Here is a 24,632-nt window from a genome sequence, read left to right as displayed (position 1 = left end):
GTTTGTGAAATATGTTGAAATGTCCATACAGATGGTTTTTGACATCAGCAAAGCACTTACCCACACAATGCCACACACGCTGTCTGCCATCTGCCCTGGATAGTGAGAACCGGGATTCATCCGTGAAGAGAATACCAATGTGCCAGACGCCATCGAATATGAGCATTCACCCACTTAAGTCAGTTACGACGACAAACTGCAGTCAGGTCGAGGCCCTGATGACAACGAGCATGCAGATGAGTTTCCCTGAGAGGGTTTCTGACAGTGTGTGCAGAAATTCTTTGGTTATGCAAACCGATTGTTGCAGCAGCTCTCCGGGTGGCTGGTCTCAGACGATCTTGGAGGTGAACATGCTGGATGTTTAGGTCCTGGGATGGTGTGGTTACACATGGTCTGCGGTTGTGAGGCCGGTTGGATGTACTACCAAATTGTCTGAAACGCCTTTGGAGATGGCTTATGGTAGAGAAATGAAAATTCAATTCACGGGCAACAGCTCTGGTGACATACCTGCAGTCAGCATGCCAATTGCACGCTCCCTCAGAACTTGCAACATCTGTGGCATTGTGCTGTGTGATAAAACTCCACATTTCAGAGTGGCCTTTTATTGTCGCCAGCCTATGGCACACCTGTGCAATAATCATGCTGTCTAATCAGCATCTTGATATGCCACACCTGTGAGGTGGGATGGATCATCTCAACAAAGGAGAAATGCTCACTAACACAGATTTGGACAGATTTGTGAACAATATTTGAGGGAAATGGCCTTTTGTGTATGTAGAAAAAGCTTTAGATATTGGAGTCCAACTCACGAAAAATGGGAGGAAAAACAAAAGTGTTCGTTTATATTTTTGTTCAGTATATTTAGCTCTGCCCCAGCTACCAGTGAGCTACAGCTAACATGGCTACATGCCGAGCCGCGGAGGCGAACGTGCGCCTCGTGTCCATTGTCAGCACAGCATAAGTCACTAATCATCTCCTCCATGACAGCGAATAAACTACACTTTTAGTCAAGTATTATGATCATCACGGGTCACAAAGGACAGGGTGAGGATAGGACAAGAGACGGATCACTAAGCTATAACAAAACGTCGCAAAACACCAAAATAAGTGACTGGGTGGTACAGTACACTTGTCAATTTGGCATGGCTTGAACAGCGTTATAGCGCACATTAGCTTTGAAGAGCAAAATAGCAGACAAATTAGTTTACAGAGAAAAATACTTTTATATACAATGCTAGACAGCCAAACAGGGACCAGAAACAAATTAGCATGTGATCTCTGCTACCTCACTTGAAAAATGAACCTATAATTTAAAGTAGATAAATATCATAAATATTTGTAATATAAGATAACCTTTCCCCGTACGTTTCCCCACAATGGGGAAATTTGCATAAATTCCGCAGCAACAGTGGATACAGGAAATACAGAAAGTGCATGCAAATGTATGCGGCATTACAAGGTTGCCATAAATGCAAATATTGAAGCCATAATGTATTAATGCTTATAGAGCAATCATTATGTTTTGAAATTGAACAGTATCCAGATTTATTTTTTTATCCAATACATAATATACTGCAATGACTGTCCCGCGATAATGCCCATCCATCCATCCATTGTCCTTATCAGAGGTCACGGGGGCAGTGGCTTAAGCAGGGAAGCCCAGACTTCCCTCTTCCCAGCCTCTTCATCCAGGACTTCCGGGGGGATCCCAAGGCATTCCTAGGCCAGCCGACAGATTGGGCCTCCTCCCGGTGGGACGTGCCCGGAACACCTCACCAGGGAGGCATCCTAACTAGATGCCCAAGCCACCTCCTTTGGCTTCTCTCGATGCGGAGGAGCAACAGCTCGACTCCGACTAACTTACTGAACTCCGCCAACTGTGACTTTGGCGTCATCCCAACCAACCTCCTTTTAAGTTGAGCAGCAGCAGAGCCATGTTGACACTTGGCTTCGCACTTCCATTTTGACTTCCCTGCTAAAACATCCAGCAAAGACCAGCAAGGTGAAAACCAGCAAAAACCAGCATATGCTGTTTTTATTGTGTTTTGGTGCTGGTCTTGGTGGTGAAAATCAGCTGGTCTTGCTGGAACCAGCATGCTGGCTTTGCTGACGTCACCAGCAACCAGCATGGCACCAGTAAGCTGGTTTTGCTGGTGTCAACCATGCTGCTGTTACCCCTGTGGTAGCTGGTGAGCAAAACCAGATCTGACTGGCATAGTTGTATGTCAACCAGCATTGACCAACATCCTATGGTGATTGTAAGATAAACATAAACACAGTAGCTCGTTAAATATAGATTTTTCAGACATTTTTTTTTTTTAACCCCAGAGATAGGAAAGCCCGCCTCAGAGACCCCAGACTCTGCTTCCTCATGGGAAGGTGTGTCGGTGGAATTGAGAAGGTCTTCAGAGTATTCTCCCCACCGTCTCAGTGTGGGCGATGAGGATGGGGCACTGCTGACCACAGTGTTGATGGTGCACTGCTTCCCCCTCCTGAGATGCCGGATGGTGGACCAGAATTTCCCTGAAGCCGTCCGGAAGTCTTTCTCCATTTCCTCACCAAACTCCTCCCATGCCCGAGTTTTTGCTTCAGCGACCACCAAAGCTGCATTCCCCTTGGCCAGCTGGTACCCATCAGCTGCTTCAGGAGTACCACAGGCCAAAAAGGCCTGAAAGGTCTCCTTCTTCAGCTTGACGGCATCCCTCACCATTGGTGTCCACGACAGGCACCAACCACTTTATGGCCACAGCTCCGGTCGGCCGCCTCAGCAATGGTCCACTCGGACTCAATGCCCTCCGCCTCCCCCGGAAAATGAGTAAAGTTCTCTCGGAGGTAGGAGTTGAAACTCCTTCTGACAGGGGATTCTGCCAGACGTTCCCATTAGACCCTCATAATACGTTTGGGCCTGCCACGTCGGAAAGGCATCTTCTCCCACCATCGGAGCCAACTGAGCATCGAAGTCCGCCAGCAGAACAAGGGATTCTCCAGCGGGAGCACTTTCCAGCACCCCCTCTTAGGACTCCAAAAAGGGTACGCTGAACTACTGTTTTGGTGCATAGGCACATACATAGACCCGCATAGACCCGTCCCCCGACCCAAAGGCGGTGGGAGGCTACCCTCTCGTCCACTGGGGTGAACCGCAACGTACAGACGCCGAGCCGGGGGGTAATAAGTATACCCACACCGCTCTGCGCCTCTCACCGTTAGCAACTCCAGAGTGGAAGAGAGTCCAACCCCTCTCAAGAGGTCTGGGTACCAGAGCCCAACCGTGTGTGGAGGCCATCCCGACTATATCTAGTTGGAACTTCTCGACCTCACACACCAGCTTGGGCTCCTTCCCTGCCAGAGAGGTGACATTCCACATCCCTAGAGCCAGCTTCTGTAGCTGGGGATCGGATCGCCAAGGTCCTTGTCTTCGGCTACCGCCCAGCTCACACTGCACCCGACCCCTATGGCCCCTCCCACAGGTGGTGAGCCCATGGGAAGGCGGACCCACGTCACCCTTTCGGGCTGTGCCCAGCTGGGGCCCATGGGTGAAGGCCTGGCCACCAGGCCCTCGCCTTCGAGCCCCACCTCCAGGCCTGGCTCCAGAGGGGGGGCCCGGTGACCCGCATCCGGGCAAGGGAAACATCAATCCATTAATATTTTTAGCTGTGCTTTGTCTGGTCCCTCACCTAGGACCTGTTTGCCATGGGTAACCCTACCAGGGACGTGAAGCCCCAGACAACTTAGGTCCTAGGATCATTGGGACACACAAACCCCTCCACCACGATAAGGTGACGGCTTCCAGGAGAGGCTATGTCAGACTACTGCAATAAAATCTTGTATTTTGATATCGCATCCCGTCTTCTACGATCACTGGGCTTTATCTTGTCAACTCAAACGTGACCAGATCCACTCGTTACCATGACGACAACAACAACAATGGAATCGCGAACAAGAACATAATGAGGAAATGCGGAAAATGAGGAATGTCACCGGTGCTCGGGAGAGGATGTTCATTCAAGGATTGCTTGAGGTATGTTCACGGACTTTTAATACAATGCGGCTCACAAGCAGGCAACAAAACGTTACGTAGCCTAGCAAGCTAGTGCTAGCTCTGACGGTCGTATGTAAACATGCCAGTGTTCTGTTTAATCATGCTCTACATTTTCAGTGCATATGAAGTAATTTAATTACAGTAAGTTAGCCATTATTTATGTCATGTTGTAATGTTGGTTTGTCAAAAATGCTTGATAATACATTTGAAGATACTCAGTATACAGTACACAACTATATACAGTAAATGATAAAGTTATTTAAATAGACACATTGCTCCATCTTGTGATCGGATCAGTGATCGGTGATCTTTTTTTTTTTTAAACTCGCTGATCGGCCCCCAAAATCCTGATCGTGTAAAGCCTAAAATAAAGTCAGTCAAATTTCGTGCAACTATGTGTCCGCCGGTGAGAAAAGTCACTGTCGCAGTTAAATGCCCCTTAACTGTAATGGAGAAATAAATATACTGTAGTTAAGTGATTGATATAGAAATCATTCATCTAAACATATTTTATGTTTCATGGAGTCTAATTGGATGTCATTTTGGCTTCCAAATATGGCATGGATCATCCATATCCCATCACCTCTCCTGCACAAAATGTCTGTTGGCTGACTACAAATCAAATGTTTCTTTTTTTAAATTTACTTATATTATATTTATATGCGGTACGGTAGAAGACTGGTTAGCACATCTGCCTCACAGTTATGAGGACCTGGGTTCAAATCCAGCCTCGCCTGTGCGGAGTTTGTTCTCCCCCTGCCTGCGTTTTTTTTTTCCCGGGTACTCCAGTTTCCTCCCACATCCCAAAAACATGCTTGGTAGGTTAATTGAAGACCCTAAATTGCCCGTAGGTGTGAATATGAATGTGAATGGTTGTTTGTTTCTATGTGCCCTGCAATTGGCTGGCGCCGTTAATAATTATTTCACTGATAATTAAGAAAGCAATTGGTATTTTTTTTTAATGACAAATGTATATGTAAAATTATTTTAGTAATGTTAATTTATTTGACTGACAATAAATCATCCATCCATTTTCTGAGCCGCTTCTCCTCACTCGGGTCGCGGGCGTGCTGGAGCCTATCCCAGCTGTCATCAGGCAGGAGGCGGGGTACACCCTGAACTGGTTGCCAGCCAATCGCAGGGCACATACAAACAAAGAACCATTCGCACTCACAGTCACACCTACGGGCAATTTAGAGTGTTCAATTAACGTGCATGTTTTTGGGATGTGGGAGGAAACCGGAGTGCCCGGAGAAAACCCACGCAGGCACGGGGACAACATGCAAACTCCACATAGGCGGGGCCGGGGGAAAAAAAAAACCCTAAAGTTTCTAGTTAGCGCTAGCAGCTAATGTTAGCTGAGCTATCTTATATGATAAAAAGGCTGTGCATGTTTTAAGTTTAAGACATTAAATAAATTGAGCGTAGGTGTGACTGTGAGTGCGAATGGTTGTTTGTTTGTATGTGCCCTGCGATTGGGTGGCAACCAGTTCAGGGTGTACGCCGCCTCCTGCCCGATGATAGCTGGGATAGGCTGCAGCACGCCCGCAACCCTAGTGAGGAGAAGCGGCTAAGAAAATGGATGGATGGATGGACCTTAGCTGTCCACATTAACAGTACAGAGGAATCAAGCAAGCAGCTAACTCCAATAGACTGTAGTAATCTTTTGTATGACAAAAAACTGACTATTTTAAGTTTAACGTTAGCTTATCACAACAGCAAGTGAGTTCAGTTAACCTCATTAGCTATTTTTTTAATAGACGAAAAAAGAGCCGTGTATTTAAATAAATTGGCTGACCATGTGAATCCTCCTTGAAAAGCAGACGCTGTGGTCAACTTGGGCGCGCAGCGGGCAGCTTTCCACCTGAAACAGATTTGTATTCTCCTTGTTGAGTTTGATTGGCGGTTGGAAAACTAAAGTTAGGCGCATTACCGCCATCTAACAGACTGGAGTGTGGATTGATCAAAAGGCATTATTTTGAGCAGTGATTTCCAACCTTTATGGAGCCAAGGCACATATTTTATAATTGAAAAATCTCACGGCACACCAACAAACAAAAACATCACAAAAAGTGGATACATTAGTTACTGTATGTACAACTTCAATTCCAATGAAGTTGGGACGTTGTGTTGAACATAAATAAAAACAGAATACAATGATTTGGAAATCATCCATCCATCCATTTTCTGAGCCGCTTCTCCTCACTAGGGTCGCGGACGCGCTGGAGCCCAATGGGGAGGGTGGTACACCCCGAACTGGTTGCCAGCCAATCGCAGGGCACATACAAACAAACAACCACTCACATTCACACTTACGGGCAATTTAGAGTCTCCAATTCATGCATGTTTTTGGGATGTGGGAGGAAACCGGAGTGCCCAGAGAAAACCCACGCAGGCACGGGGAGAACATGCAAACTCCACACAGGCGGGGCCGGGGATTGAACCCCGGTCCTCAGAACTGTGAGGCTGACGCTCTAACCAGTGCCGCCGATTTACAAATCATGTTCAACCTATATTTAATTGAATACACAAGACAAGATATTTAATGTTCAAACTGATAAACTTTATTGTTTTTAGCAAATAATCATTAACTTAGAATTTTATGGCTGCAACACGTTCCAAAAAAGTACAAGGTACAAGGTCATGTTTACCACTGTGTTACGTCACATTTTCTTTTAACAACATTCAATAAACGTTTGGGAACTGAGGACACTAATTGTTGAAGCATTGTAGGTGGAATTATTTCCCATTCTTGTTTGATGTACAGCTTCAGGTGTTCAACAGTCCGGGGTTTCCGTTGTCGTATTTTACGCTTCATAATGCGCCACACATTTTCAATGGGAGACAAGTCTGGACTGCAGGCAGGCACTCTTTTACTACGAAGCCACCCACACATGCAGAATGTGATTTGGCATTGTCTTGCTGAAATAAGCAGGGGCGTCCATGAAAAAGACATTGCTTGGATTGTATGTTTCTCCAAAACCTGAAGTGTTCCTGAGCCCATGTGGTGATATTCTTTACACATTGATGTCGGTTTTTGATGCAGTGAGTGATCGAAGGTCACGGGCTTTCAATGTTGGTTTTCGGCCTTGCCGTTACATGCAGTGATTTCTCCAGATTCTCTGAACCTTTTGATGATATTATGGACCGTAGATGATGAGATCCCTAAATTCCTTGCAATTATATGTTGAGGAACATTGTCCTTAAACTGTTCGACTATTTTCTCACACACTTGTTCACAAAGAGGTGAACCTTGCCCCATCTTTGCTTGTGAATGACTGAGCAATTCAGGAAGGTCCTTTTATACCTAATCATGGCACCCACCTGTTCCCAATTAGCCTGTTCATCTGTGGTATGTTCCAAACATGTTTGATGAGCATTCCTCAACTTTCTCAGTCTTTTTTGCCACCTGTTCCAGCTTTTTTGGAACGTGTTGCAGCCATAAAATTCCAAGTTAATGATTATTTGCTAAAAACATTCAAGTTTATCAGTTTGAACATTAAATATCTTTTCTTTGTAGTGTATTCAATTAAATATAGGTTGAACATGATTTGCAAATCATTGTATTCTGTTTTTATTTATGTTTAACACAACGTCCCAACTACATTGGAATTGGGGTTGTACTTCCTGCCATCTAATAGAGGAGGATTTATTTGTTCTGTCTGTCACTATGCCTCACTGGCATAAATAGATGAACAAAGATACAATATTTCTTGTAAATAAATAATTTTCTGAACAATTAAGTAAAATTTGATAATTTCCCACGGCACACCTGAAAAGCGCTCACAGCACAGTAATGTGCTACGGCACACTGGTTAGGAATCACCGATTTAGAGCAGTGATTCTCAACATTTGTTGAGCCAAGGCACATATTTTTTTACCTTGGAAAAATCTCACAACACCACCATACAAAAATGTCACAAAAATTGGATACACAAGTAATGTATGTAAGTTCTGCCATCTAATACAATAGCATTTATTTGTTCTGTCCATCACTATATGATAGATGAACAAATATTCAGTATTGGTTGTAAATAAATAATTTTCTGACCAATTAAGTGAAATTTAATAATTTTATGCTAATGTGCCATGTCACACTGGTTGGAAATCACTGATTTACAGGTTCTTAAATTTTTTTTATAAATAAATAAAAGGTTCGTTTGTTTGACTAAATAATACTAATACAATACAATACAACTAATACATATTTTTTTACCTTGGAAAAATCTCACAACACCACCATACAAAAATGTCACAAAAATTGGATACACAAGTAATGTATGTAAGTTCTGCCATCTAATACAATAGCATTTATTTGTTCTGTCCATCACTATATGATAGATGAACAAATATTCAGTATTGGTTGTAAATAAATAATTTTCTGACCAATTAAGTGAAATTTTATAATTTTATGCTAATGTGCCATGTCACACTGGTTGGAAATCACTGATTTACAGGTTCTTAAATTTTTTTTATAAATAAATAAAAGGTTCGTTTGTTTGACTAAATAATACTAAAATATTTTTACATTTTAAAAAGTGATTACAAGTTGCTTGGATGGATCACGATTTTATTAAACTTTAAAGGAAATATTATCACTGTAATGTACTTCCGGTTTTTGTTTACCCACTTTCAGTTTCACTGGTTATATACACACAGAGATATCTTATATAACACTAGATGAAGCCTGGACTGCAAGAGCGAGTTGGAGCGACGTACAGAGTGTCCGCCATCTTGATGAGGGAATCCTGTGATGTTCCCACCCCTCCACACAATTTATTTTTATTGAAACTTCACTTTGGGCCTAAGCACACTTAAAAAAAATAAAATAATAAAAATCATAACTCACAAAATTTTTAAGCGATTTTCATGCGGTTTGTTTTGTCACAAACATCTGATATGTGGCTACGATACAAAAAAATCTGTGTGCATTGAAATTGTTTTTTTTTTAACTGAAAAATGTTTTACTTTTAAGGAGCTAGTCGGTTGAAAAACAGTATATTAAGATGCATGAGACCCACATCACATGTACTGTATCCAATGTTCATATTACATCATACGAGAGTTACCTGATGGAAACATGGCCTGCAAGACATATCTAACACGAGAAGATGCACAGTGCTTTTTCTCGTGAACAGTGTGCATGTACACCAAATAAGGTATCATTATTGTAAGTGTAATTCTCGACTGAGGCTGTTTATTCACATGTAGAGCAATGTGCGGCTGTCATGGTGCTGACCTGTCTTAATTTCTCTGACCCATTTATGTGGTTCTGACCTAAGTTCTAATGTTGTACTAGGGCCCCAAGCACGGAGGGGGCCTCGTACTTCGGAATATTTTTTTTTTCTTCTTTTTTCTTACTTGCAAAAACTGTATCAAGCCTGCGACCCATTGAGTTCACCAGACTGTTGCATTCTTCGTTTCAAATGCTTTTCCAGGCCTTTTCTGCAGCCTCTTTCAGTTCTTGGTTTCTCCCTTCAGTCTCCTCTTCAGGAGGTAAAATGCATGCTCTATTGGGACCACCACCCCAGTCTGATTGACTTGGCCAGTCCTTTGTTGTGTTGGCAGTGTGTTTTGGGTCATTGCCTTGTTGCATGATGAAGCTTCTCCCGATTAGTTCTGACGCATTTTTCTGGCAAATTGGCCACCCCACCCAGAATGCCACCCTGGGCAGCGACCCGTATCGCTCATATCAGAAACCGCCCCTGGTCACCATCATGTGTAAAAAGGTCCAAACAGATAGAGGAGAGTTGCTCCATCAGTAAGCAGCTAGCATACAGGATGGTGTTGTGTTAGCTGTGGTGGAGCGAATGAAGTGAGGGAATGGTGAATTACATCAGTATATCATTTTGTCATGATTGTTTTGCAGCGGTTACGTTCAACAGCACGGATCGAAGATTTTCCCTCTTGAATAATATATATGGTGGGCGAGGGTTACATCGATGCCCACTCCAACCCGTTTGGATGCCCCAAGGTGGATCCTGAGGCCACTGCACTGTTCGCCCCACCCTTTGCATGCCACTGGGCCAGCCTTTTGAGATACAATATTGTGAGCTCAAACTTAAAACACAAGTCACAAAACATAATAAAACAAGTGAAGGATAGACTACAGTGTGTGTATAGGGCGCAGTGGAGGTGCGTTTTAGGTGAGGTGGGGGAACCCTTTAAGAGTCTTATGTATCAGGGCCCAGGATTTAGTGCTCCGCCCCTTCCCTGGAGAGCAGTCGTATCTGTGAGGTGTGCTCTTATTGTAAGAATTGCCTCAAGACATCAAAATCTCGAACCATTAAGATGACCCAATTGGTTGACTATAATGGCAATGTGGACACATTCAGTAACATGGGAACAACTGTGGTGGTAAATCTGCTTGACCAGAATCCCATACTGTTCCACTATACATCCTATGCTGGTTCAGCAACATCCCATGCTGGTCCACGAGCATCCCATGCTGGTCTACTAAAATCCTATGCTGGTCCAGCATTGTCATGGTGGTCCACCAGTAACACCAGCATCTGACCAGCACAAACCAGCATTAACCAGCGTACACCAGCCAAAAAAATCCATGCTGGTTGATGCTGGATTTTTCAGCATGGTCGGGACTCTTTCTTGTATCCTTGGTTCCATCCATCCATCCATTTTCACCATAGGTGAGGGTAGGAACATAGATCGACCGGTAAATCGAGAGCTTCGCCTTTCGGCTCTGCTCCTTCTTTACCACAACGGATCAAAGTCAGCATCACTGCAGACCCTGCACCGATCCGCCTGTCGATCTCCCGTTCCATTCTTCCCTCACTCGTGAACAAGACCCCAAGATACTTGAACTCCTCCACTTGGGGCAGGATCTCATCCCCGACCTGGACGCCACCCTTTTCCGACTGAGGACCTTGGTCTCAGATTTGGAGGTGCTGATTCTCATCCCAGCCGCTTCACAATCAGCTGCGAACTGCTCCAGTGAGAGTTGGAGGTCACGGCTTGATGAAGCCAACAACCACATCATCTGCAAAAAGCAGAGATGCAATACTGAGGCCACCAAACCGGACCCGCTCTACGCCTCGGCTGCACCTAGAAATTCTGTCCATATAAGTTATGAAGAGAATCGGTGACAAAGGGCAGCCTTGGCGGAGTCCAACCCTCACCGGAAACGAGTCCGACTTACTGCCGGGTATGTGGCCCAAACTCTGACTCCGGTCGTACAGGGACCGAGCAGCCCGTATCAGGGGGTTCGGTACCCCATACTCCCGAAGCACCCCCCACAGGACCCCCCGAGGGACACGGTCGAACACCTTCTCCAAGTCCACAAAACACATGTAGACTGGTTGGGCGAACTCCCATGCACCCTCGAGGACCCTGCCAAGGGTGTAGAGCTGGTCTACTGTTCCACGGCCAGGACGAAAACCACACTGCTCCTCCTGAATCTGCGATTCGACTTCACGACGGACCCTCCTCTCCAGCACCCCTGAATAAACCTTACCAGGGAGGCTGAGGAGTGTGATCACCCTATAGTTGGAACACACTCTCCGGTCCCCCTTCTTAAAAAGGGGGACCACCACCCCAGTCTGCCAAGCCAGATACACTGTCTCCGATGTCCACGCAATGTTGCAGGGGCGTGTTAACCAGGACAGCCCTACAGCATCCAGAGCCTTGAGGAACTCCGGGCGAATCTCATCCACCTCCGGGGCCTTGCCACCGATGAGCATTTTAACCACCTCGGTGACCTCAACCCCAGAGATAGGAGAGCCCGCCTCAGAGAACCCAGACCCTGCTCCCTCATGGGAAGGCGTGTCGGTGGAATTGAGGAGGTCTTCGAAGTATTCTCCCCACCGGCTCACAACGTCCCGAGTCAAGGTCAGCAGCGCCCCATCCCCACTAGACACAGTGTTGATGGTGCACTGCTTCCCCCTCCTGAGACGCCGGATGGTGGACCAGAATTTCCTCGAAGCCGTCCGGAAGTCTTTCTCCATGGCCTCACCGAACTCCTCCCATGCCCGAGTTTTTGCTTCAGCGACCACCAAAGCTGTATTCCACTTGGCCAGCCGGTGCCCATCAGCTGCCTCAGGAGTCCTACAGGCCAAAAAGGCCCAATAGGACTCCTTCTTCAGCTCGACGGCATCCCTCACCGTTGGTGTCAACCAACGGGTTCGGGGATTGCCGCCACGACAGGCACCGACCACCTTACGGCCACAGCTCTGGTCGGCCGCCTCAGCAATGGAGGCGCGGAACATGGTCCACTCGGAGTCGATGTCCCCCGCCTCCCCCAGAACATGAGCAAAGTTCTGTCGGAGGTGGGAGTTGAAACTCCTTCTGACAGGGGATTCCGCCAGACGTTCCCAGCAGACCCTAACAATACGTTTGGGCCTGCCACGTCGGACCGGCATCTTCCCCCACCATCGGAGCCAACTCACCACCAGGTGGTGATCAGTTGACAGCTCTGCCCCTCTCTTCACCCGAGTGTCCAAGACATGCGGCCGCAAGTCCGATGATACGACCACAAAGTCGATCATCGCACTGCGACTGAGGGTGTCCTGGTGCCAAATGCACGTGTGGACACCCCGGTATGTCCCATCACTGGAATTTGGTCCAGTTTAAAGACTGTCTTGCGCCTTCCACTCATCCTGCTTGAGTTTGAGTTATGTGTATTTTTGGTCTACAAGGGCTTTGTTCATGGGCTTGTCACAGTTCCTGGCGATGCGCCCATCTTCACCGCATTTGAAACAAAACCATGCTTTTGGTTTCACTTGATGAGCCTGTGCTTCAGCCACTGGTGCAGGTGAGTTATTTGGCGATATGGCAGCTTTAAATTCGTGTTCCTGCTCTTTTTTTGTATTTCTTGCCATTAAGCTGCATTTTTAACTGGGCTACTTGGGTTTGCAGACTTTCAGTTTCAGAGATATATGACTACAGTAATCTGGCACTGGAATCACGGGCAGACATGTCAGGCACAGAGTGAATGTTAACAAATGGCTTTGTTTTGGTGGAGCTAAAGTGACGCTGAATCCTGTCATTTTCGGATGCTCTCCTGTCCTCTTCAGTACGCACTTGAAGCAACACCTGTGCTAAGTTCTAAGGTACTTTTTTTTTTTTTTTTTTAGTTCCAGCTGTAAGCCCAGGCTGTGGTCCCAGCAGCCACGTTTGAACTGCTTTATAAGTGTCGGTCGCCATACACCTGTTTTACACCACCTCTCTTCACAGCAGCACACAGGACACTCTGCAGCCTCTGAAGATAATCAGATGCCTTCTCACCTGGATTCTGATTAGTATTCAAGAATCTCGGAAACACCTCGTCACCATCCAAGAACCTGCAAACACCTCTTCACCATCCTCAGATTGTCATTAAATTAATTTAATAAATACTGACTATGACAGGAAAAGCTCAACAGTTGGTGAATATGATGATTAAGAGAAAGGTTGATATATTGTGTGTCCAGGAGAGCAGGTAGAAAGGCAGTAAAACTAGAAGTTTAGGGGCAGGGTTCAAATTATTTTACTATGGTGTAGATGGGAAGAAAAATGAAGTAGAGGTTATTTTAAAGGAAGAATTAGCTAAGAATGTCTAGGAGGGGTAAAGAGATCAGAAAAACAGGAGGGTGAGTACTTGGTGTATCTTCTGGTAGGAAAATGGAGAAGGAGACTTTGTGGTGGAACCTCAATGTACCGAAAATCATACAAGGAAAGAGAATGGCTAAGACGTGGGACACCGAGAGGACTGAGGAGAGGAGAAATAAATAAATGGAGATGTGACGTAGGGTGAAGGTAGAGGTCGCAAAGGCCAAACAAGAGGCAAATGATGACATGTATGCGAGGTTTGACACTAAAGAAGGAGAAAAAGATTTCAACAGGTTGGCCAGACAGAGGGATAGAGATGGAAAGGATGTGCAGCAGATTCGTGTGATTAAGGATAGAGATGGAAATGTGTTGACTGGTGCCAGTAGTGTGCTGGATAGATGGAAAGATTACTTTGAGGAGTTGATGGATGCAGACAATCAGAGGGAAAGAAGAGTGGAAGAGGCAAGTGTGGTGGACCAGGAATAGCAATGATTACTAAGGGGGAAGTTAGAAGGGCACTAAAGAGTATGAAAAATGGAAAGGCAGTTGGTCCTGATGACATTCCTGTGGAGGTATGGAAGCATCTAGAAGAGGTGGCTGTGGAGTTTTTGACCAACTTGTTCAACAGAATTCTAGTGGGTAAGAAGATGCCTGAGGAATGGAGGAAAAGTGTGCTGGTGCCCATATTTAAGAACAAGGGTGATGTGCACAGCTGTGGGAACTATCGAGGAATAAAGTTGAATCTAGCCTCCACTACTCACTACAATGTGAGTAGTGGAGGCTAGATTCAGGACAGAAGTGAGTATTTGTGAGCAACAGTATGGTTTCATGCCTAGAAAGAGTACCACAGATGCTTTATTTGCCTTGAGGGCGTTGATGGAGACGTACAGAGACGGTCAGAAAGAGCTACATTGTGTCTTTGTAGATCTTGAGAAAGCCTATGACAGAGTACCCAGAGAGGAACTGTGGTACTGCATGTGGAAGTCTGGAGTGGTAGAGAAGTGTGTTAGAATAGTACAGGACATGAGGGCAGCAGAACAGTGGTGAGGTGTGCTGTAGGTGTGACAGAGGAGTTTAAGGTGGAGGTGGGACTCCATCAGGGATCAACCCTGAGCCCCTTCCTGTTTACAGTGGTGATGGATAGGCTGACAGATGAGGTTAGACTGGAGTCCCCGTGGACCATGATGTTCGCAGATGACATTGTGATCTGCAATGAAAGCAGGGAGCAGGTGGAGGAACAGTTAGAAAGATGGAGGCATGCACTGGAAAGGATAAGAATGAAGATCAGCACAAGTATTATATGCATGACTGAGAGGCGTGGAGCGGGAAGAGTGAGGCTACAGGGAGAAGCGATAGCAAGGGTGGAGGACTTTAAATACTTGGGCTCAACAGTCCAGAGCAATGGTGAGTGTGGTAAGGAAGTGAAAAATGATTCCAAGCAGGTTGGAATGGGTGAGGAAGGTGTCAGGTTTGTTATGTGACAGAAGAGTCTCTGCCACTATGAAGGGCAAAGTTTATATGACAGTGGTGAGGCCAGCCATGATGTCCGGATTAGAGACAGTGGCACTGAAGAGACAACAGGAAGCAGAGCGGAAATGGAAATTATGTTGATGTTCATCCTAGGAGTGACAAGGTTGGATAAAATTAGAAATGAGCTCATCAGAGGGACGGCCAAGGTTAGATCTTTTGGAGACAAAGTTAGAGAGAGCAGACTTTGATGGTTTGGACATGTCCAGAGGAGAGAGAGTGAGTATATTGGTAGAAGGGTGATGAGGATGGAGCTGCCAGGCAAGAGACCATAGAGAAGGTTGATAGATGTGGTGAGGGAAGACATGAGGGCAGTTGGTGTTAGAGAGGAGGATGCAGGAGATACGCTTACATGGAAAAGGATGACACGCTGTGCAACCCCTAACAGGACAAGCCGCAAGGAAAAGAAGAGGAGGGCATGTGACTTCGAAGAAAACAATCTAAAGTCCGGATACTCAACTTTCAGTGGTGATTGTCCAACGTGACTACATACTGAGAAGGTTTTTGCCGCAGTTGCTGGTTGCATTATTTCAAGATTACACATGTGACGTAATTCATTCCGTAGTGGAGAGGGTGCAAAGAAAAATCCTTGATGCCCACATCAGAATGTCCAGAGACTTTAATCTTGTTACACTGGACAGTTCTCAACAAGACTTTTATCAGTTTGTAAACTGTTACACCAAGCGTACACATTTATGCTAACACTGAAGATTCAAACATGGTGATCCCCCACTGGAAAGGTTAGACCACAACCACCCTGCGCCCCGAGGGCAAAAGATGCTCTGAGACAATGCTTCAATTCCACAGACTAGAATGTACTGCTCGAGCCACACGGTTATTACATTGACGGGGTCACACACAGCAATTCAGACTCTCGAGTCTTTCACAGTTCCTGTGGCCCAGTATTGTAGGTGACCGTAAAAATCAATTATTTCATTAAAGCAACAAGACAGATAATACTAAGTTACAATTTACAATTAATTATGCACATTTTTCTCAAAGATGAATAAAATATTGTGATTTGTGAAACTACAGTTATCCTGTTATGAAGCAAGAAGGAAGTGTAACTCATTCCTTAACTTACCTAAACACATCACCTGACCGTAAATTTACTCACATAAATTATTTTTAGAAATCAGACTTTTATGAAGAATATTTAGTCACTGTATTTGTTTTCCATTATGATGCGTTGATTGTACAATACAAAAAAAAAATCTTACTTCTGGCTCAGATACAGAGTAGCCAGTTGAAAATCTGCTCAAGTTCCCTCTGTAATACTCCCAGACTTTATCATTATCTCCTATGCCTGGCCCTCCAGAAGGAGTGTTCGAGTCAGTAATAATGTGGCGGGCTTTGCAGTTCATATGGTTTATTTGTCTGTGTCCCGCAGAACAGACTTGCTGCCTCTTTCCTCTTAAACATACTGGAAAAACTACACAGTAAATATAATAGCACAGTGTCATGTCAAATCATAAATGCTCAATTAGATTGTTTGAACAACACAAAAAAACACTGACAACATGAAAATGTTTGTATGCTTCATATGGACAAATAGGAAACTGCTTTCAATCCACAAGATTACACCATCAGCAGTCAGCTATCAGCTATCCATCCATCCCTCCATCCATTTTCTACCGCATATCCGAGGTCGGGTCGCGGGGGCAGTAGCTTTGGCAGGGATGCCCAGACTTCCCTCTCCCCAGCCACTTCATCCAGCTCGTCCGGGGGTTCCCGAGGCGTTCCCAGGCCAGCCGAAAGACGTAGTCTCTCCAGCCTGTCCTGGGTCGTCACCAGGGTCTCCTCCCGGTGGGACGTGCCCAGAACACCTCATCGGGGAGGCGTCCGGGAGGCATCCGAATCAGATGCCCCAGCCACGTCATCTGGCTCCTCTCGATGTGGAGGAGCAGCGGCTCTACTCTGAGATCCTCCCGGATCTCACCCTCTCTCTAAGGGAGAGCCCGGACACCCTGCGGAGGAAACTCATTTCAGCCGCTTGTATCCGGGATCTTGTTCTTTCGGTCATGACCCACAGCTCGTGACCATAGGTGAGGGTAGGAACGTAGATCGACCGGTAAATTGAAAGCTTCGCCTTTCGGCTGAGCTCCTTCTTTACCACAACGGACCGATACAAAGTCTGCATCACTGCAGACGCTGGACCGATCCGCCTGTCGATCTCCCGTTCCTTTCTTCCCTGGCAGTTTGCCAATACAGAGGCACTGTCCCCGATGTCCATGCGATGTTGCAGAGGTGTGTCAACCAGGACAGCCCCACAATATCCAGAGCTTTTAGGAACTCCAGGCGAATCTCATCCTCTCCCGGGGCCTTGCCACTGAGGAGCTTTTAAACCACCTCGGAGATAGGAGAGCCCGTCTCAGAGAACCCAGACTCTGCTTCCTCAGGAAAAGGTGAAGTATTCTCCCCACCGACTCACAACGTCCTGAGTTGAGGTCAGCAGCGCCCCATCCCCACTATACGCAGTGTTGGTGGTGCACTGCTTCCCCCTCCTGAGACGCCGGATGGTGGACGAGAATTTCCTCAAAGCCGTCCGGAAGTATTTCTCCATGGCCTCACCGAACTCCTCCCATACCCAGGTTTTTGCTTCAGCGACCACCAAAGCTGCATTCCGCTTGGCCAGCCGGTACCCATCATCTGCCTCAGGAGTCCCACAGGCCAAAAAGGCCCGATAGGACTCCTTCTTCAGCTCGACGGCATCCCTCACCGTTGGTGTCCACCAACAGGTTCGGGCATTGCCGCCACGACAGGCACTTATTATGTGCCCTGCGATTGGCTGGCAACCAGTTCGGGGTGTACCCCCCCCCTCCCAATGGGCTCCAGTGCGTCCGCGACCCTAGTGAGGAGAAGCGGCTAAGAAAATGGATGGATGGATGGATGGGCTGCAATATAACAAAGAGCGAAAAATTTAAGGGGGTCTGAATACTTTCTGTACCCACTATGCACAGTGTGTGTCTGTGTGTCCGTTCCGTTCACCCAGTGGAATGATTCGTGACGTTACACGCCACTTGACCATTATTGGCTGCATACCATTTACAACCCCAATTCCAATGAAGTTGGGACGTTGTGTTAAACATAAATAAAAACAGAATGCATCCATCCATCCATTTTCAACACCGCTTATCCTGGTTAGGGTCGCGGGACGCTGGAGCCTATCCCAGCTGACTTCGGACTACACCCTGAACTGGTTGCCAGTCAGTCGCAGGGCACATATCGACACGGACAACCATTCGCACTCACATTCACACCGTCACTGAGTGGGAACTGAACCCACGCTGCCTGCACCAAAACACTACCAAAACAGAATGCAATGATTTGCAAATCATGTTCAACCTACATTTAATTTAATACACTAAAAAGACAAGATATTTAATGTTCAAACTGATAAACTTTATTGTTTTTAGCAAATAATCATTAACTTAGAATTTTATGGCTGCAACACGTTCCAAAAAAGCTGGCACAGGGTCATGTTTACCACTGTGTTACATCACCTTTTCTTTTAACAGGTGTTTATACACTAAAAGAGAATCCCACCGCGCCGCTCGTCAGTAGCACTGCCTTGCTCATTTCCCACATCTTGTACTGTCCATTTCTGTCCTCTCTCATCTTGTTTTCTTGGTTATTTATTGCATGTCCTCACCGGGGGTCCCCCCCAACCACAAATAATAACACAATTTGACTATTGTCATGTTACTTGTGTTCAAATATCTAGACTGTCTCACGATTGTTCTGCGGTGGTTCTCACCCCTATTTCCCTTGTTCATTCTGTCCCTCTGTATGTCCCTTTTCTGTCCGGCTGCATTTTCAATAAACATCAGAATAATTACAAAAATGCAGCCCTATGGGGGGCACAAGTCAGTGCAAACTGTAGGCCGGTCCCAAGCCCGGATAAATGCAGAGGGTTGCGTCAGGAAGGGCATCCGGCTTAAAACCTTGCCAAACAAATATGAGCGTTCATCCAAAGAATTCCATACCGGATCGGTCGTGGCCCGGGTTAACAACGTCCGCCACCGGCGCCGTCAACCTGCAGGGCGCTGTTGGAAATTCAGCTACTGTGGGTCGAAGTCGAAGTCAAAGAAGAAGAAGAAGAAGAGGTGGAAAGCGGGTTCTTCGGCAGAAAGAGAAGAGGAAAACACAGAGCCTAGAACTGAATGTGGGGACTTTGAATGTTGGGACTATGACAGGAAAATCTCGGGAGTTGGTTGACATGATGATTAGGAGAAAGGTTGATATATTGTGTGTCCAGGAGACCAGGTGGAAAGGCAGTAAGGCTAAAAGTTTAGGGGGAGGGTTTAAATTATTTTACCATGGTGTAGATGGGAAGAGAAATGGAGTCGCGGTTATTTTAAAAGAAGAGGTGGCTAAGAATGTCTTGGAGGTGAAAAGAGTATCAGATCGAGTGATGAGGCTGAAATTTGAAATTGAGGGTGTTATGTGTAATGTGATTAGTGGCTATGCCCCACAGGTAGGATGTGACCTAGAGGTGAAAGAGAAATTCTGGAAGGAGCTAGATGATGTAGTTCGGAGCATCCCAGACAGAGAGAGAGTCGTAATTGGTGCAGATTGTAATGGACATGTTGGTGAAGGTAATAAGGGTAATGAAGAAGTGATGGGTAAGTACGGTATCCAGGAAAGGAACTTGGAGGGACAGATGGTGGTAGACTTTGCAACAAGGATGCAAATGGCTGTAGTGAACACTTTTTTCCAGAAGAGGCACGAACATAGGGTGACCTACAAGAGCGGAGGTAGAAGCACACAGGTGGATTACATCTTGTGCAGACGATGTAATCTGAAGGAGGTTACCAACTGTAAAGTAGTGGTAGGGGAGAGTGTGGCTAGACAGCATAGGATGGTGGTGTGTAAGATGACTCTGGTGGTGGGGAGGAAAATTAGGAAGACAAAGGCAGAGAAGAGAACCATGTGGTGGAAGCTGAGACAGGACGAGTGTTGTGCAGCTTTTCGGGAAGAGGTGATACAGGCTCTCGGTGGACGGGAAGAGCTTCCAGAAGACTGGACCACTGCAGCCAAGGTGATCAGAGAAGCAGGCAGGAGAGTACTTGGTGTATCTTCTGGCAGGAAAGGAGAGAAGGAGACTTGGAGGTGGAACCTCACAGTACAGGAAATCATACAAGGAAAACGGTTAGCTAAGAAGAAGTGGGACACTGAGAGGACCGAGGAGAGGCGAAAGGAATACATTGAGATGCGACACAGGGCAAAGGTAGAGGTGGCAAAGGCAAAACAAGAGGCATATGATGACATGTATGGCAGGTTGGACACTAAAGAAGGAGAAAAGGATCTATACAGGCTGGCCAGACAGAGGGATAGAGATGGGAAGGATGTGCAGCAGGTTAGGGTGATTAAGGATAGAGATGGAAATATGTTGACTGGTGCCAGCAGTGTGCTAGGTAGATGGAAAGAATACTTCGAGGAGTTGATGAATGAGGAAAATGATAGAGAAGGGAGAGTAGAAGAGGCAAGTGTGGTGGACCAGGAAGTGGCAATGATTAGTAAGGGGGAAGTTAGAAAGGCATTAAAGAGAATGAAAAATGGAAAGGCAGTTGGTCCTGATGACATTCCTGTGGAGGTATGGAAGCATCTAGGAGAGGTGGCTGTGGAGTTTTTGACCAGCTTGTTCAATAGAATTCTAGTGCGTGAGAAGATGCCTGAGGAATGGAGGAAAAGTGTACTGGTGCCCATTTTTAAGAACAAAGGTGATGTGCAGAGCTGTGGCAACTATAGAGGAATAAAGTTGATGAGCCACACAATGAAGTTATGGGAAAGAGTAGTGGAGGCTAGACTCAGGACAGAAGTGAGTATTTGCGAGCAACAGTATGGTTTCATGCCTAGAAAGAGTACCACAGATGCATTATTTGCCTTGAGGATGTTGATGGAAAAGTACAGAGAAGGTCAGAAGGAGCTACATTGTGTCTTTGTAGATCTAGAGAAAGCCTATGACAGAGTACCCAGAGAGGAACTGTGGTACTGCATGCGGAAGTCTGGAGTGGCAGAGAAGTATGTTAGAATAATACAGGACATGTACGAGGGCAGCAGAACAGCGGTGAGGTGTGCTGTCGGTGTGACAGAAGAATTTAAGGTGGACGTGGGACTGCATCAGGGATCAGCCCTGAGCCCCTTCCTTTTTGCAGTGGTGATGGATAGGCTGACAGATGAGGTTAGACTGGAATCCCCGTGGACCATGATGTTTGCAGATGACATTGTTATCTGCAGTGAAAGCAGGGAGCAGCTGGAGGAACAGTTAGAAAGATGGAGGCATGCACTGGAAAGAAGAGGAATGAAGATTAGCCGAAGTAAAACAGAATATATGTGCATGAATGAGAGGGGTGGTGGGGGAAGAATGAGGCTACAGGGAGAAGAGATGGCAAAGGTAGAGGACTTTAAATACTTGGGGTCAACCGTCCAGAGCAATGGTCAGTGTGGTCAGGAAGTGAAGAAACGGGTCCAAGCAGGTTGGAACGGGTGGAGGAAGGTGTCAGGTGTGTTATGTGACAGAAGAGTCTCTGCTAGGATGAAGGGCAAAGTTTATAAAACAGTGGTGAGGCCAGCCATGATGTATGGATTAGAGACAGTGGCACTGAAGAGAAAACAGGAAGCAGAGCTGGAGGTGGCGGAAATGAAGATGTTGAGGTTCGCTCTCGGAGTGACCAGGTTGGATAAAATTAGAAATGAGCTCATCAGAGGGACAGCCAAGGTTCGATGTTTTGGAGACAAAGTTAGAGAGAGCAGACTTCAATGGTTTGGACACGTCCAGAGGAGAGAGAGTGAGTATATTGGTAGAAGGATGACGAGGATGGAGCTGCCAGGCAAGAGAGCTAGAGGAAGACCAAAGAGAAGGTTGATGGATGTCGTGAGGGAAGACATGATGGCAGTTGGTGTTCGAGAGGAGGATGCAGGAGATAGGCTCTCATGGAAAAGGATGACGCGCTGTGGCGACCCCTAACGGGACAAGCCGAAAGGAAAAGAAGAAGATCAGAATAATTACAAAAATATTAAAAATAAGCAGAGGGAGTATTTCAAACTCCCCTGTTGCACAGCAAAACTGTTCCAGCACAGAGGCATACAGATCCACCATTCTGCAAGGCCATGCAGCTGAACATGACAGAACAGAAAAAAAACAAAAACAAAACATGTACCTTGCGATTGGCTGGCAACCAGTTCACGGTGTACCCCACTTCGAGCCCAGAGTCAGCTGGAATAGGCTCCAGCATGCCCGTGACCCTAGTGAGGATAAGTGGTAGGGGAAATGGATGGATGGAACTCCTGCTTCTCTGTCTCCTTGTGCCAGAGTCCAAACAAACAACAGCTGCTGAGAATACGTCCCTCTTAGTCATTGGAATTTGTCAGGGCTGCCCACTCTCCCCCCTATTTTTTTATATTGCCATTGAGCCACTGGCAGTGGCCATTAGATCCAGCCTGATGCTTGGTATCATAAGAGGAGGACAGGTACATAAGCTGTCATTGTATGTGGATGACATCTTACCGTTAATGTCTGACCCAGACATATCCATTCAACAACTTTATATACTAGTATAAACTAGTAGTAAAAGTAGGGACCTAGTAGACCAGAACTTCTTGTCCCTTTAAGAAGGCTAAATGAGGACTTCCTGCATTGGACACTTCTTCATTTGTCTCTTGCTGGCAGGATCAATTGCATTAAAATGAATGTTCTCCCAAACTTTTTAGACCTTTTCCAATGTACGTATACCCGTATTCATCCCAAAACACTTATTTCATGGCCTTGGCAGCTTACCTCAAAGTTTATTTGGAACAATAAGACTCCTAGGATTCGGAAAAAAAACATTTTACAGGCCTCCAGAAACTTGGATGGTACACCCTGAACTGCTCGCCAGCCAATCGCAGGGCACATATAAACAAACAACCATTCACACTCATATTCACACCTATGGGCAATTTACAGTCTTCAATTACCATGCATGTTTTTGGGATGTGGGAGGTAACCGGAGTACCTGGAGAAAACCCATGCAGGCACGGGGAGAACATGCAAACTCCACACATGGTAAACTGGATTTGAACCCAGGTCCTCAGAACTGTGAGGCGAATGTGCTAACCAGTCGTCCACCTTGCTGCCAAATAATTAATATAGTAATAGAAAAAATATATACCGACGTTTTAGATTTTTGCCGTGGTATTGTTTCAGTACCGGTATCAAGGTATTTATGCAGGTATAGTATCGAAGTCAGAATTTTGGTATCATGACATCACTAATCGAAGCAGTGTTTTTTAATAGATAGCAATCAAAACTTTTTTTTTTTCCCCCCAAGTACCATTTTAGGTTGTTGTTTTTTTCCCCCAATGAGAGCATGTCTCATGAGCTCACCAGAAACGTGGCTATTTTGGTATAAACTTTGTCATTTCTGACTGTGGCTTCCAGTTTCCTCAGCACTTGTCTCAAAAGACAACATATACTGCACCATGTTGTCCGTCCACGTGTTCTATCTTTTTGTCTGCCCTGGGTTACCTGAAGCATCAAGGCTGCCTTTAATAGAAAAATATTATTCAAAGATGGAGACATCAATGAGCTGAGGCAGGTGCATAGGAATTCTAAGGTGCTCACACAGACAGTGCTCTCCCCTGTCCTGTTCACTCTTCCACATCCGACTTCCAGAATGAGTCTGAGCTCTACCATGTGCAGAAATAATCGAATGACCCAATGATTGTTGGGTGCATTGAAAGTGGACAGGTGGGGGAGTATAGGACCCTGGTCGAGGACTTTGGGGGATGGTGCAGGGCAAATGATTTTAACACCTCCAAAACCAAGGAGATAATCGTGTACTTCTGGAGGAATTGACCCCATCTGAACCCTGTTTCCACCGTAAGACTAACACTGCGGTAGATGTTTTTCCAGTCTGTTGTTGGCACTGTTATCTTCTGTGCTGTCGTGTGCTGTGGGGGCAGCATTAAAAAGAAGGATGCTGCTCGACAGGACGGGTGGGTCCATCGGTCTGGATATGTGATGAACACAGACTCCTTGGTCTCGGTGGCAGAGCGTATCGTGTATAATATCCTGTCAATAATGGACAACACATAGCACCCTTAAGCATGGGAGTCTGATCAGGCAGAGCATCTAGCTGCTGTTTCCTCTGGGCATTCGCCTTTACAACTCATTGGTAATTGGCCAGAAGGGGACATTGTCACAATCTGTCCCTGGGAGATAACCTGTGTCAAACCCAATTGAATGTATCTGATTCGACATGCTTTTAAAATACCCAAAGATGTCAAATTAAGATACATATTTCCCAATAGCACAATGGTATCTATAATATTTAAATGACAGATGTTTTGGAAAAGCTCCTTTTAAAGCTCAATTTTAGCTAAATTGACCAAATGGGGGATATACACAGATTGTCAGCTTATAACACATTAATGCGACCATAATATAGTCATCTAAAACAGTCTTTATTTCTCCTTCTCTCTAGCTGATGCTGATGTCTGTACTCAACTGCCTATTTGACTGCCTCAGTCAAATCCTGAG

At 45.8% G+C, this 24,632-nt stretch overlaps 2 protein-coding genes across 18 annotated transcripts in view; both read left to right on the top strand.

Annotated features, from left to right (window-relative positions):
- Nucleotides 1-24,632, top strand: part of LOC133466105 (coatomer subunit zeta-2-like) — a 126,589-nt gene that overhangs the window by 68,297 nt on the left and 33,660 nt on the right. For 14 of the 15 annotated variants that reach the window (XM_061749469.1, XM_061749467.1, XM_061749477.1 and 11 more), the window contains one exon: nucleotides 24,577-24,632. The exons of the other annotated variant lie outside the window; for it this stretch is intronic. In XM_061749469.1, coding sequence (XP_061605453.1) covers nucleotides 24,577-24,632 — 56 coding nt within the window. The remainder of the gene's footprint in view (nucleotides 1-24,576) is intronic. 15 annotated transcript variants of the gene reach the window in all.
- LOC133466104 (uncharacterized) lies at nucleotides 127-24,632 on the top strand. Of its 3 annotated transcripts, XM_061749460.1 has the most exons (4): nucleotides 127-2,002; nucleotides 2,329-3,776; nucleotides 3,893-4,018; nucleotides 13,229-24,632. In XM_061749460.1, the coding sequence occupies exon 4, from the start codon at nucleotides 19,014-19,016 to the stop codon at nucleotides 22,077-22,079; it is 3,066 nt and encodes a 1,021-aa protein (XP_061605444.1). In that variant the 5' UTR covers nucleotides 127-2,002; nucleotides 2,329-3,776; nucleotides 3,893-4,018; nucleotides 13,229-19,013; the 3' UTR covers nucleotides 22,080-24,632. The 3 variants fall into 3 exon arrangements, with proteins under 3 accessions (XP_061605444.1, XP_061605445.1, XP_061605446.1); XM_061749461.1 differs by having other exon boundaries at nucleotides 127-3,030; XM_061749462.1 differs by lacking the exons at nucleotides 127-2,002; nucleotides 2,329-3,776; nucleotides 3,893-4,018 and adding an exon at nucleotides 11,900-13,104.

The sequence above is a fragment of the Phyllopteryx taeniolatus genome, chromosome 16 (assembly GCF_024500385.1).
Source record: "Phyllopteryx taeniolatus isolate TA_2022b chromosome 16, UOR_Ptae_1.2, whole genome shotgun sequence".
Lineage (NCBI taxonomy): Eukaryota > Metazoa > Chordata > Actinopteri > Syngnathiformes > Syngnathidae > Phyllopteryx > Phyllopteryx taeniolatus.
The sequence above is the reverse complement of the archived record's forward strand: the minus strand, read 5'-3'. Positions and strand labels throughout refer to the sequence as shown.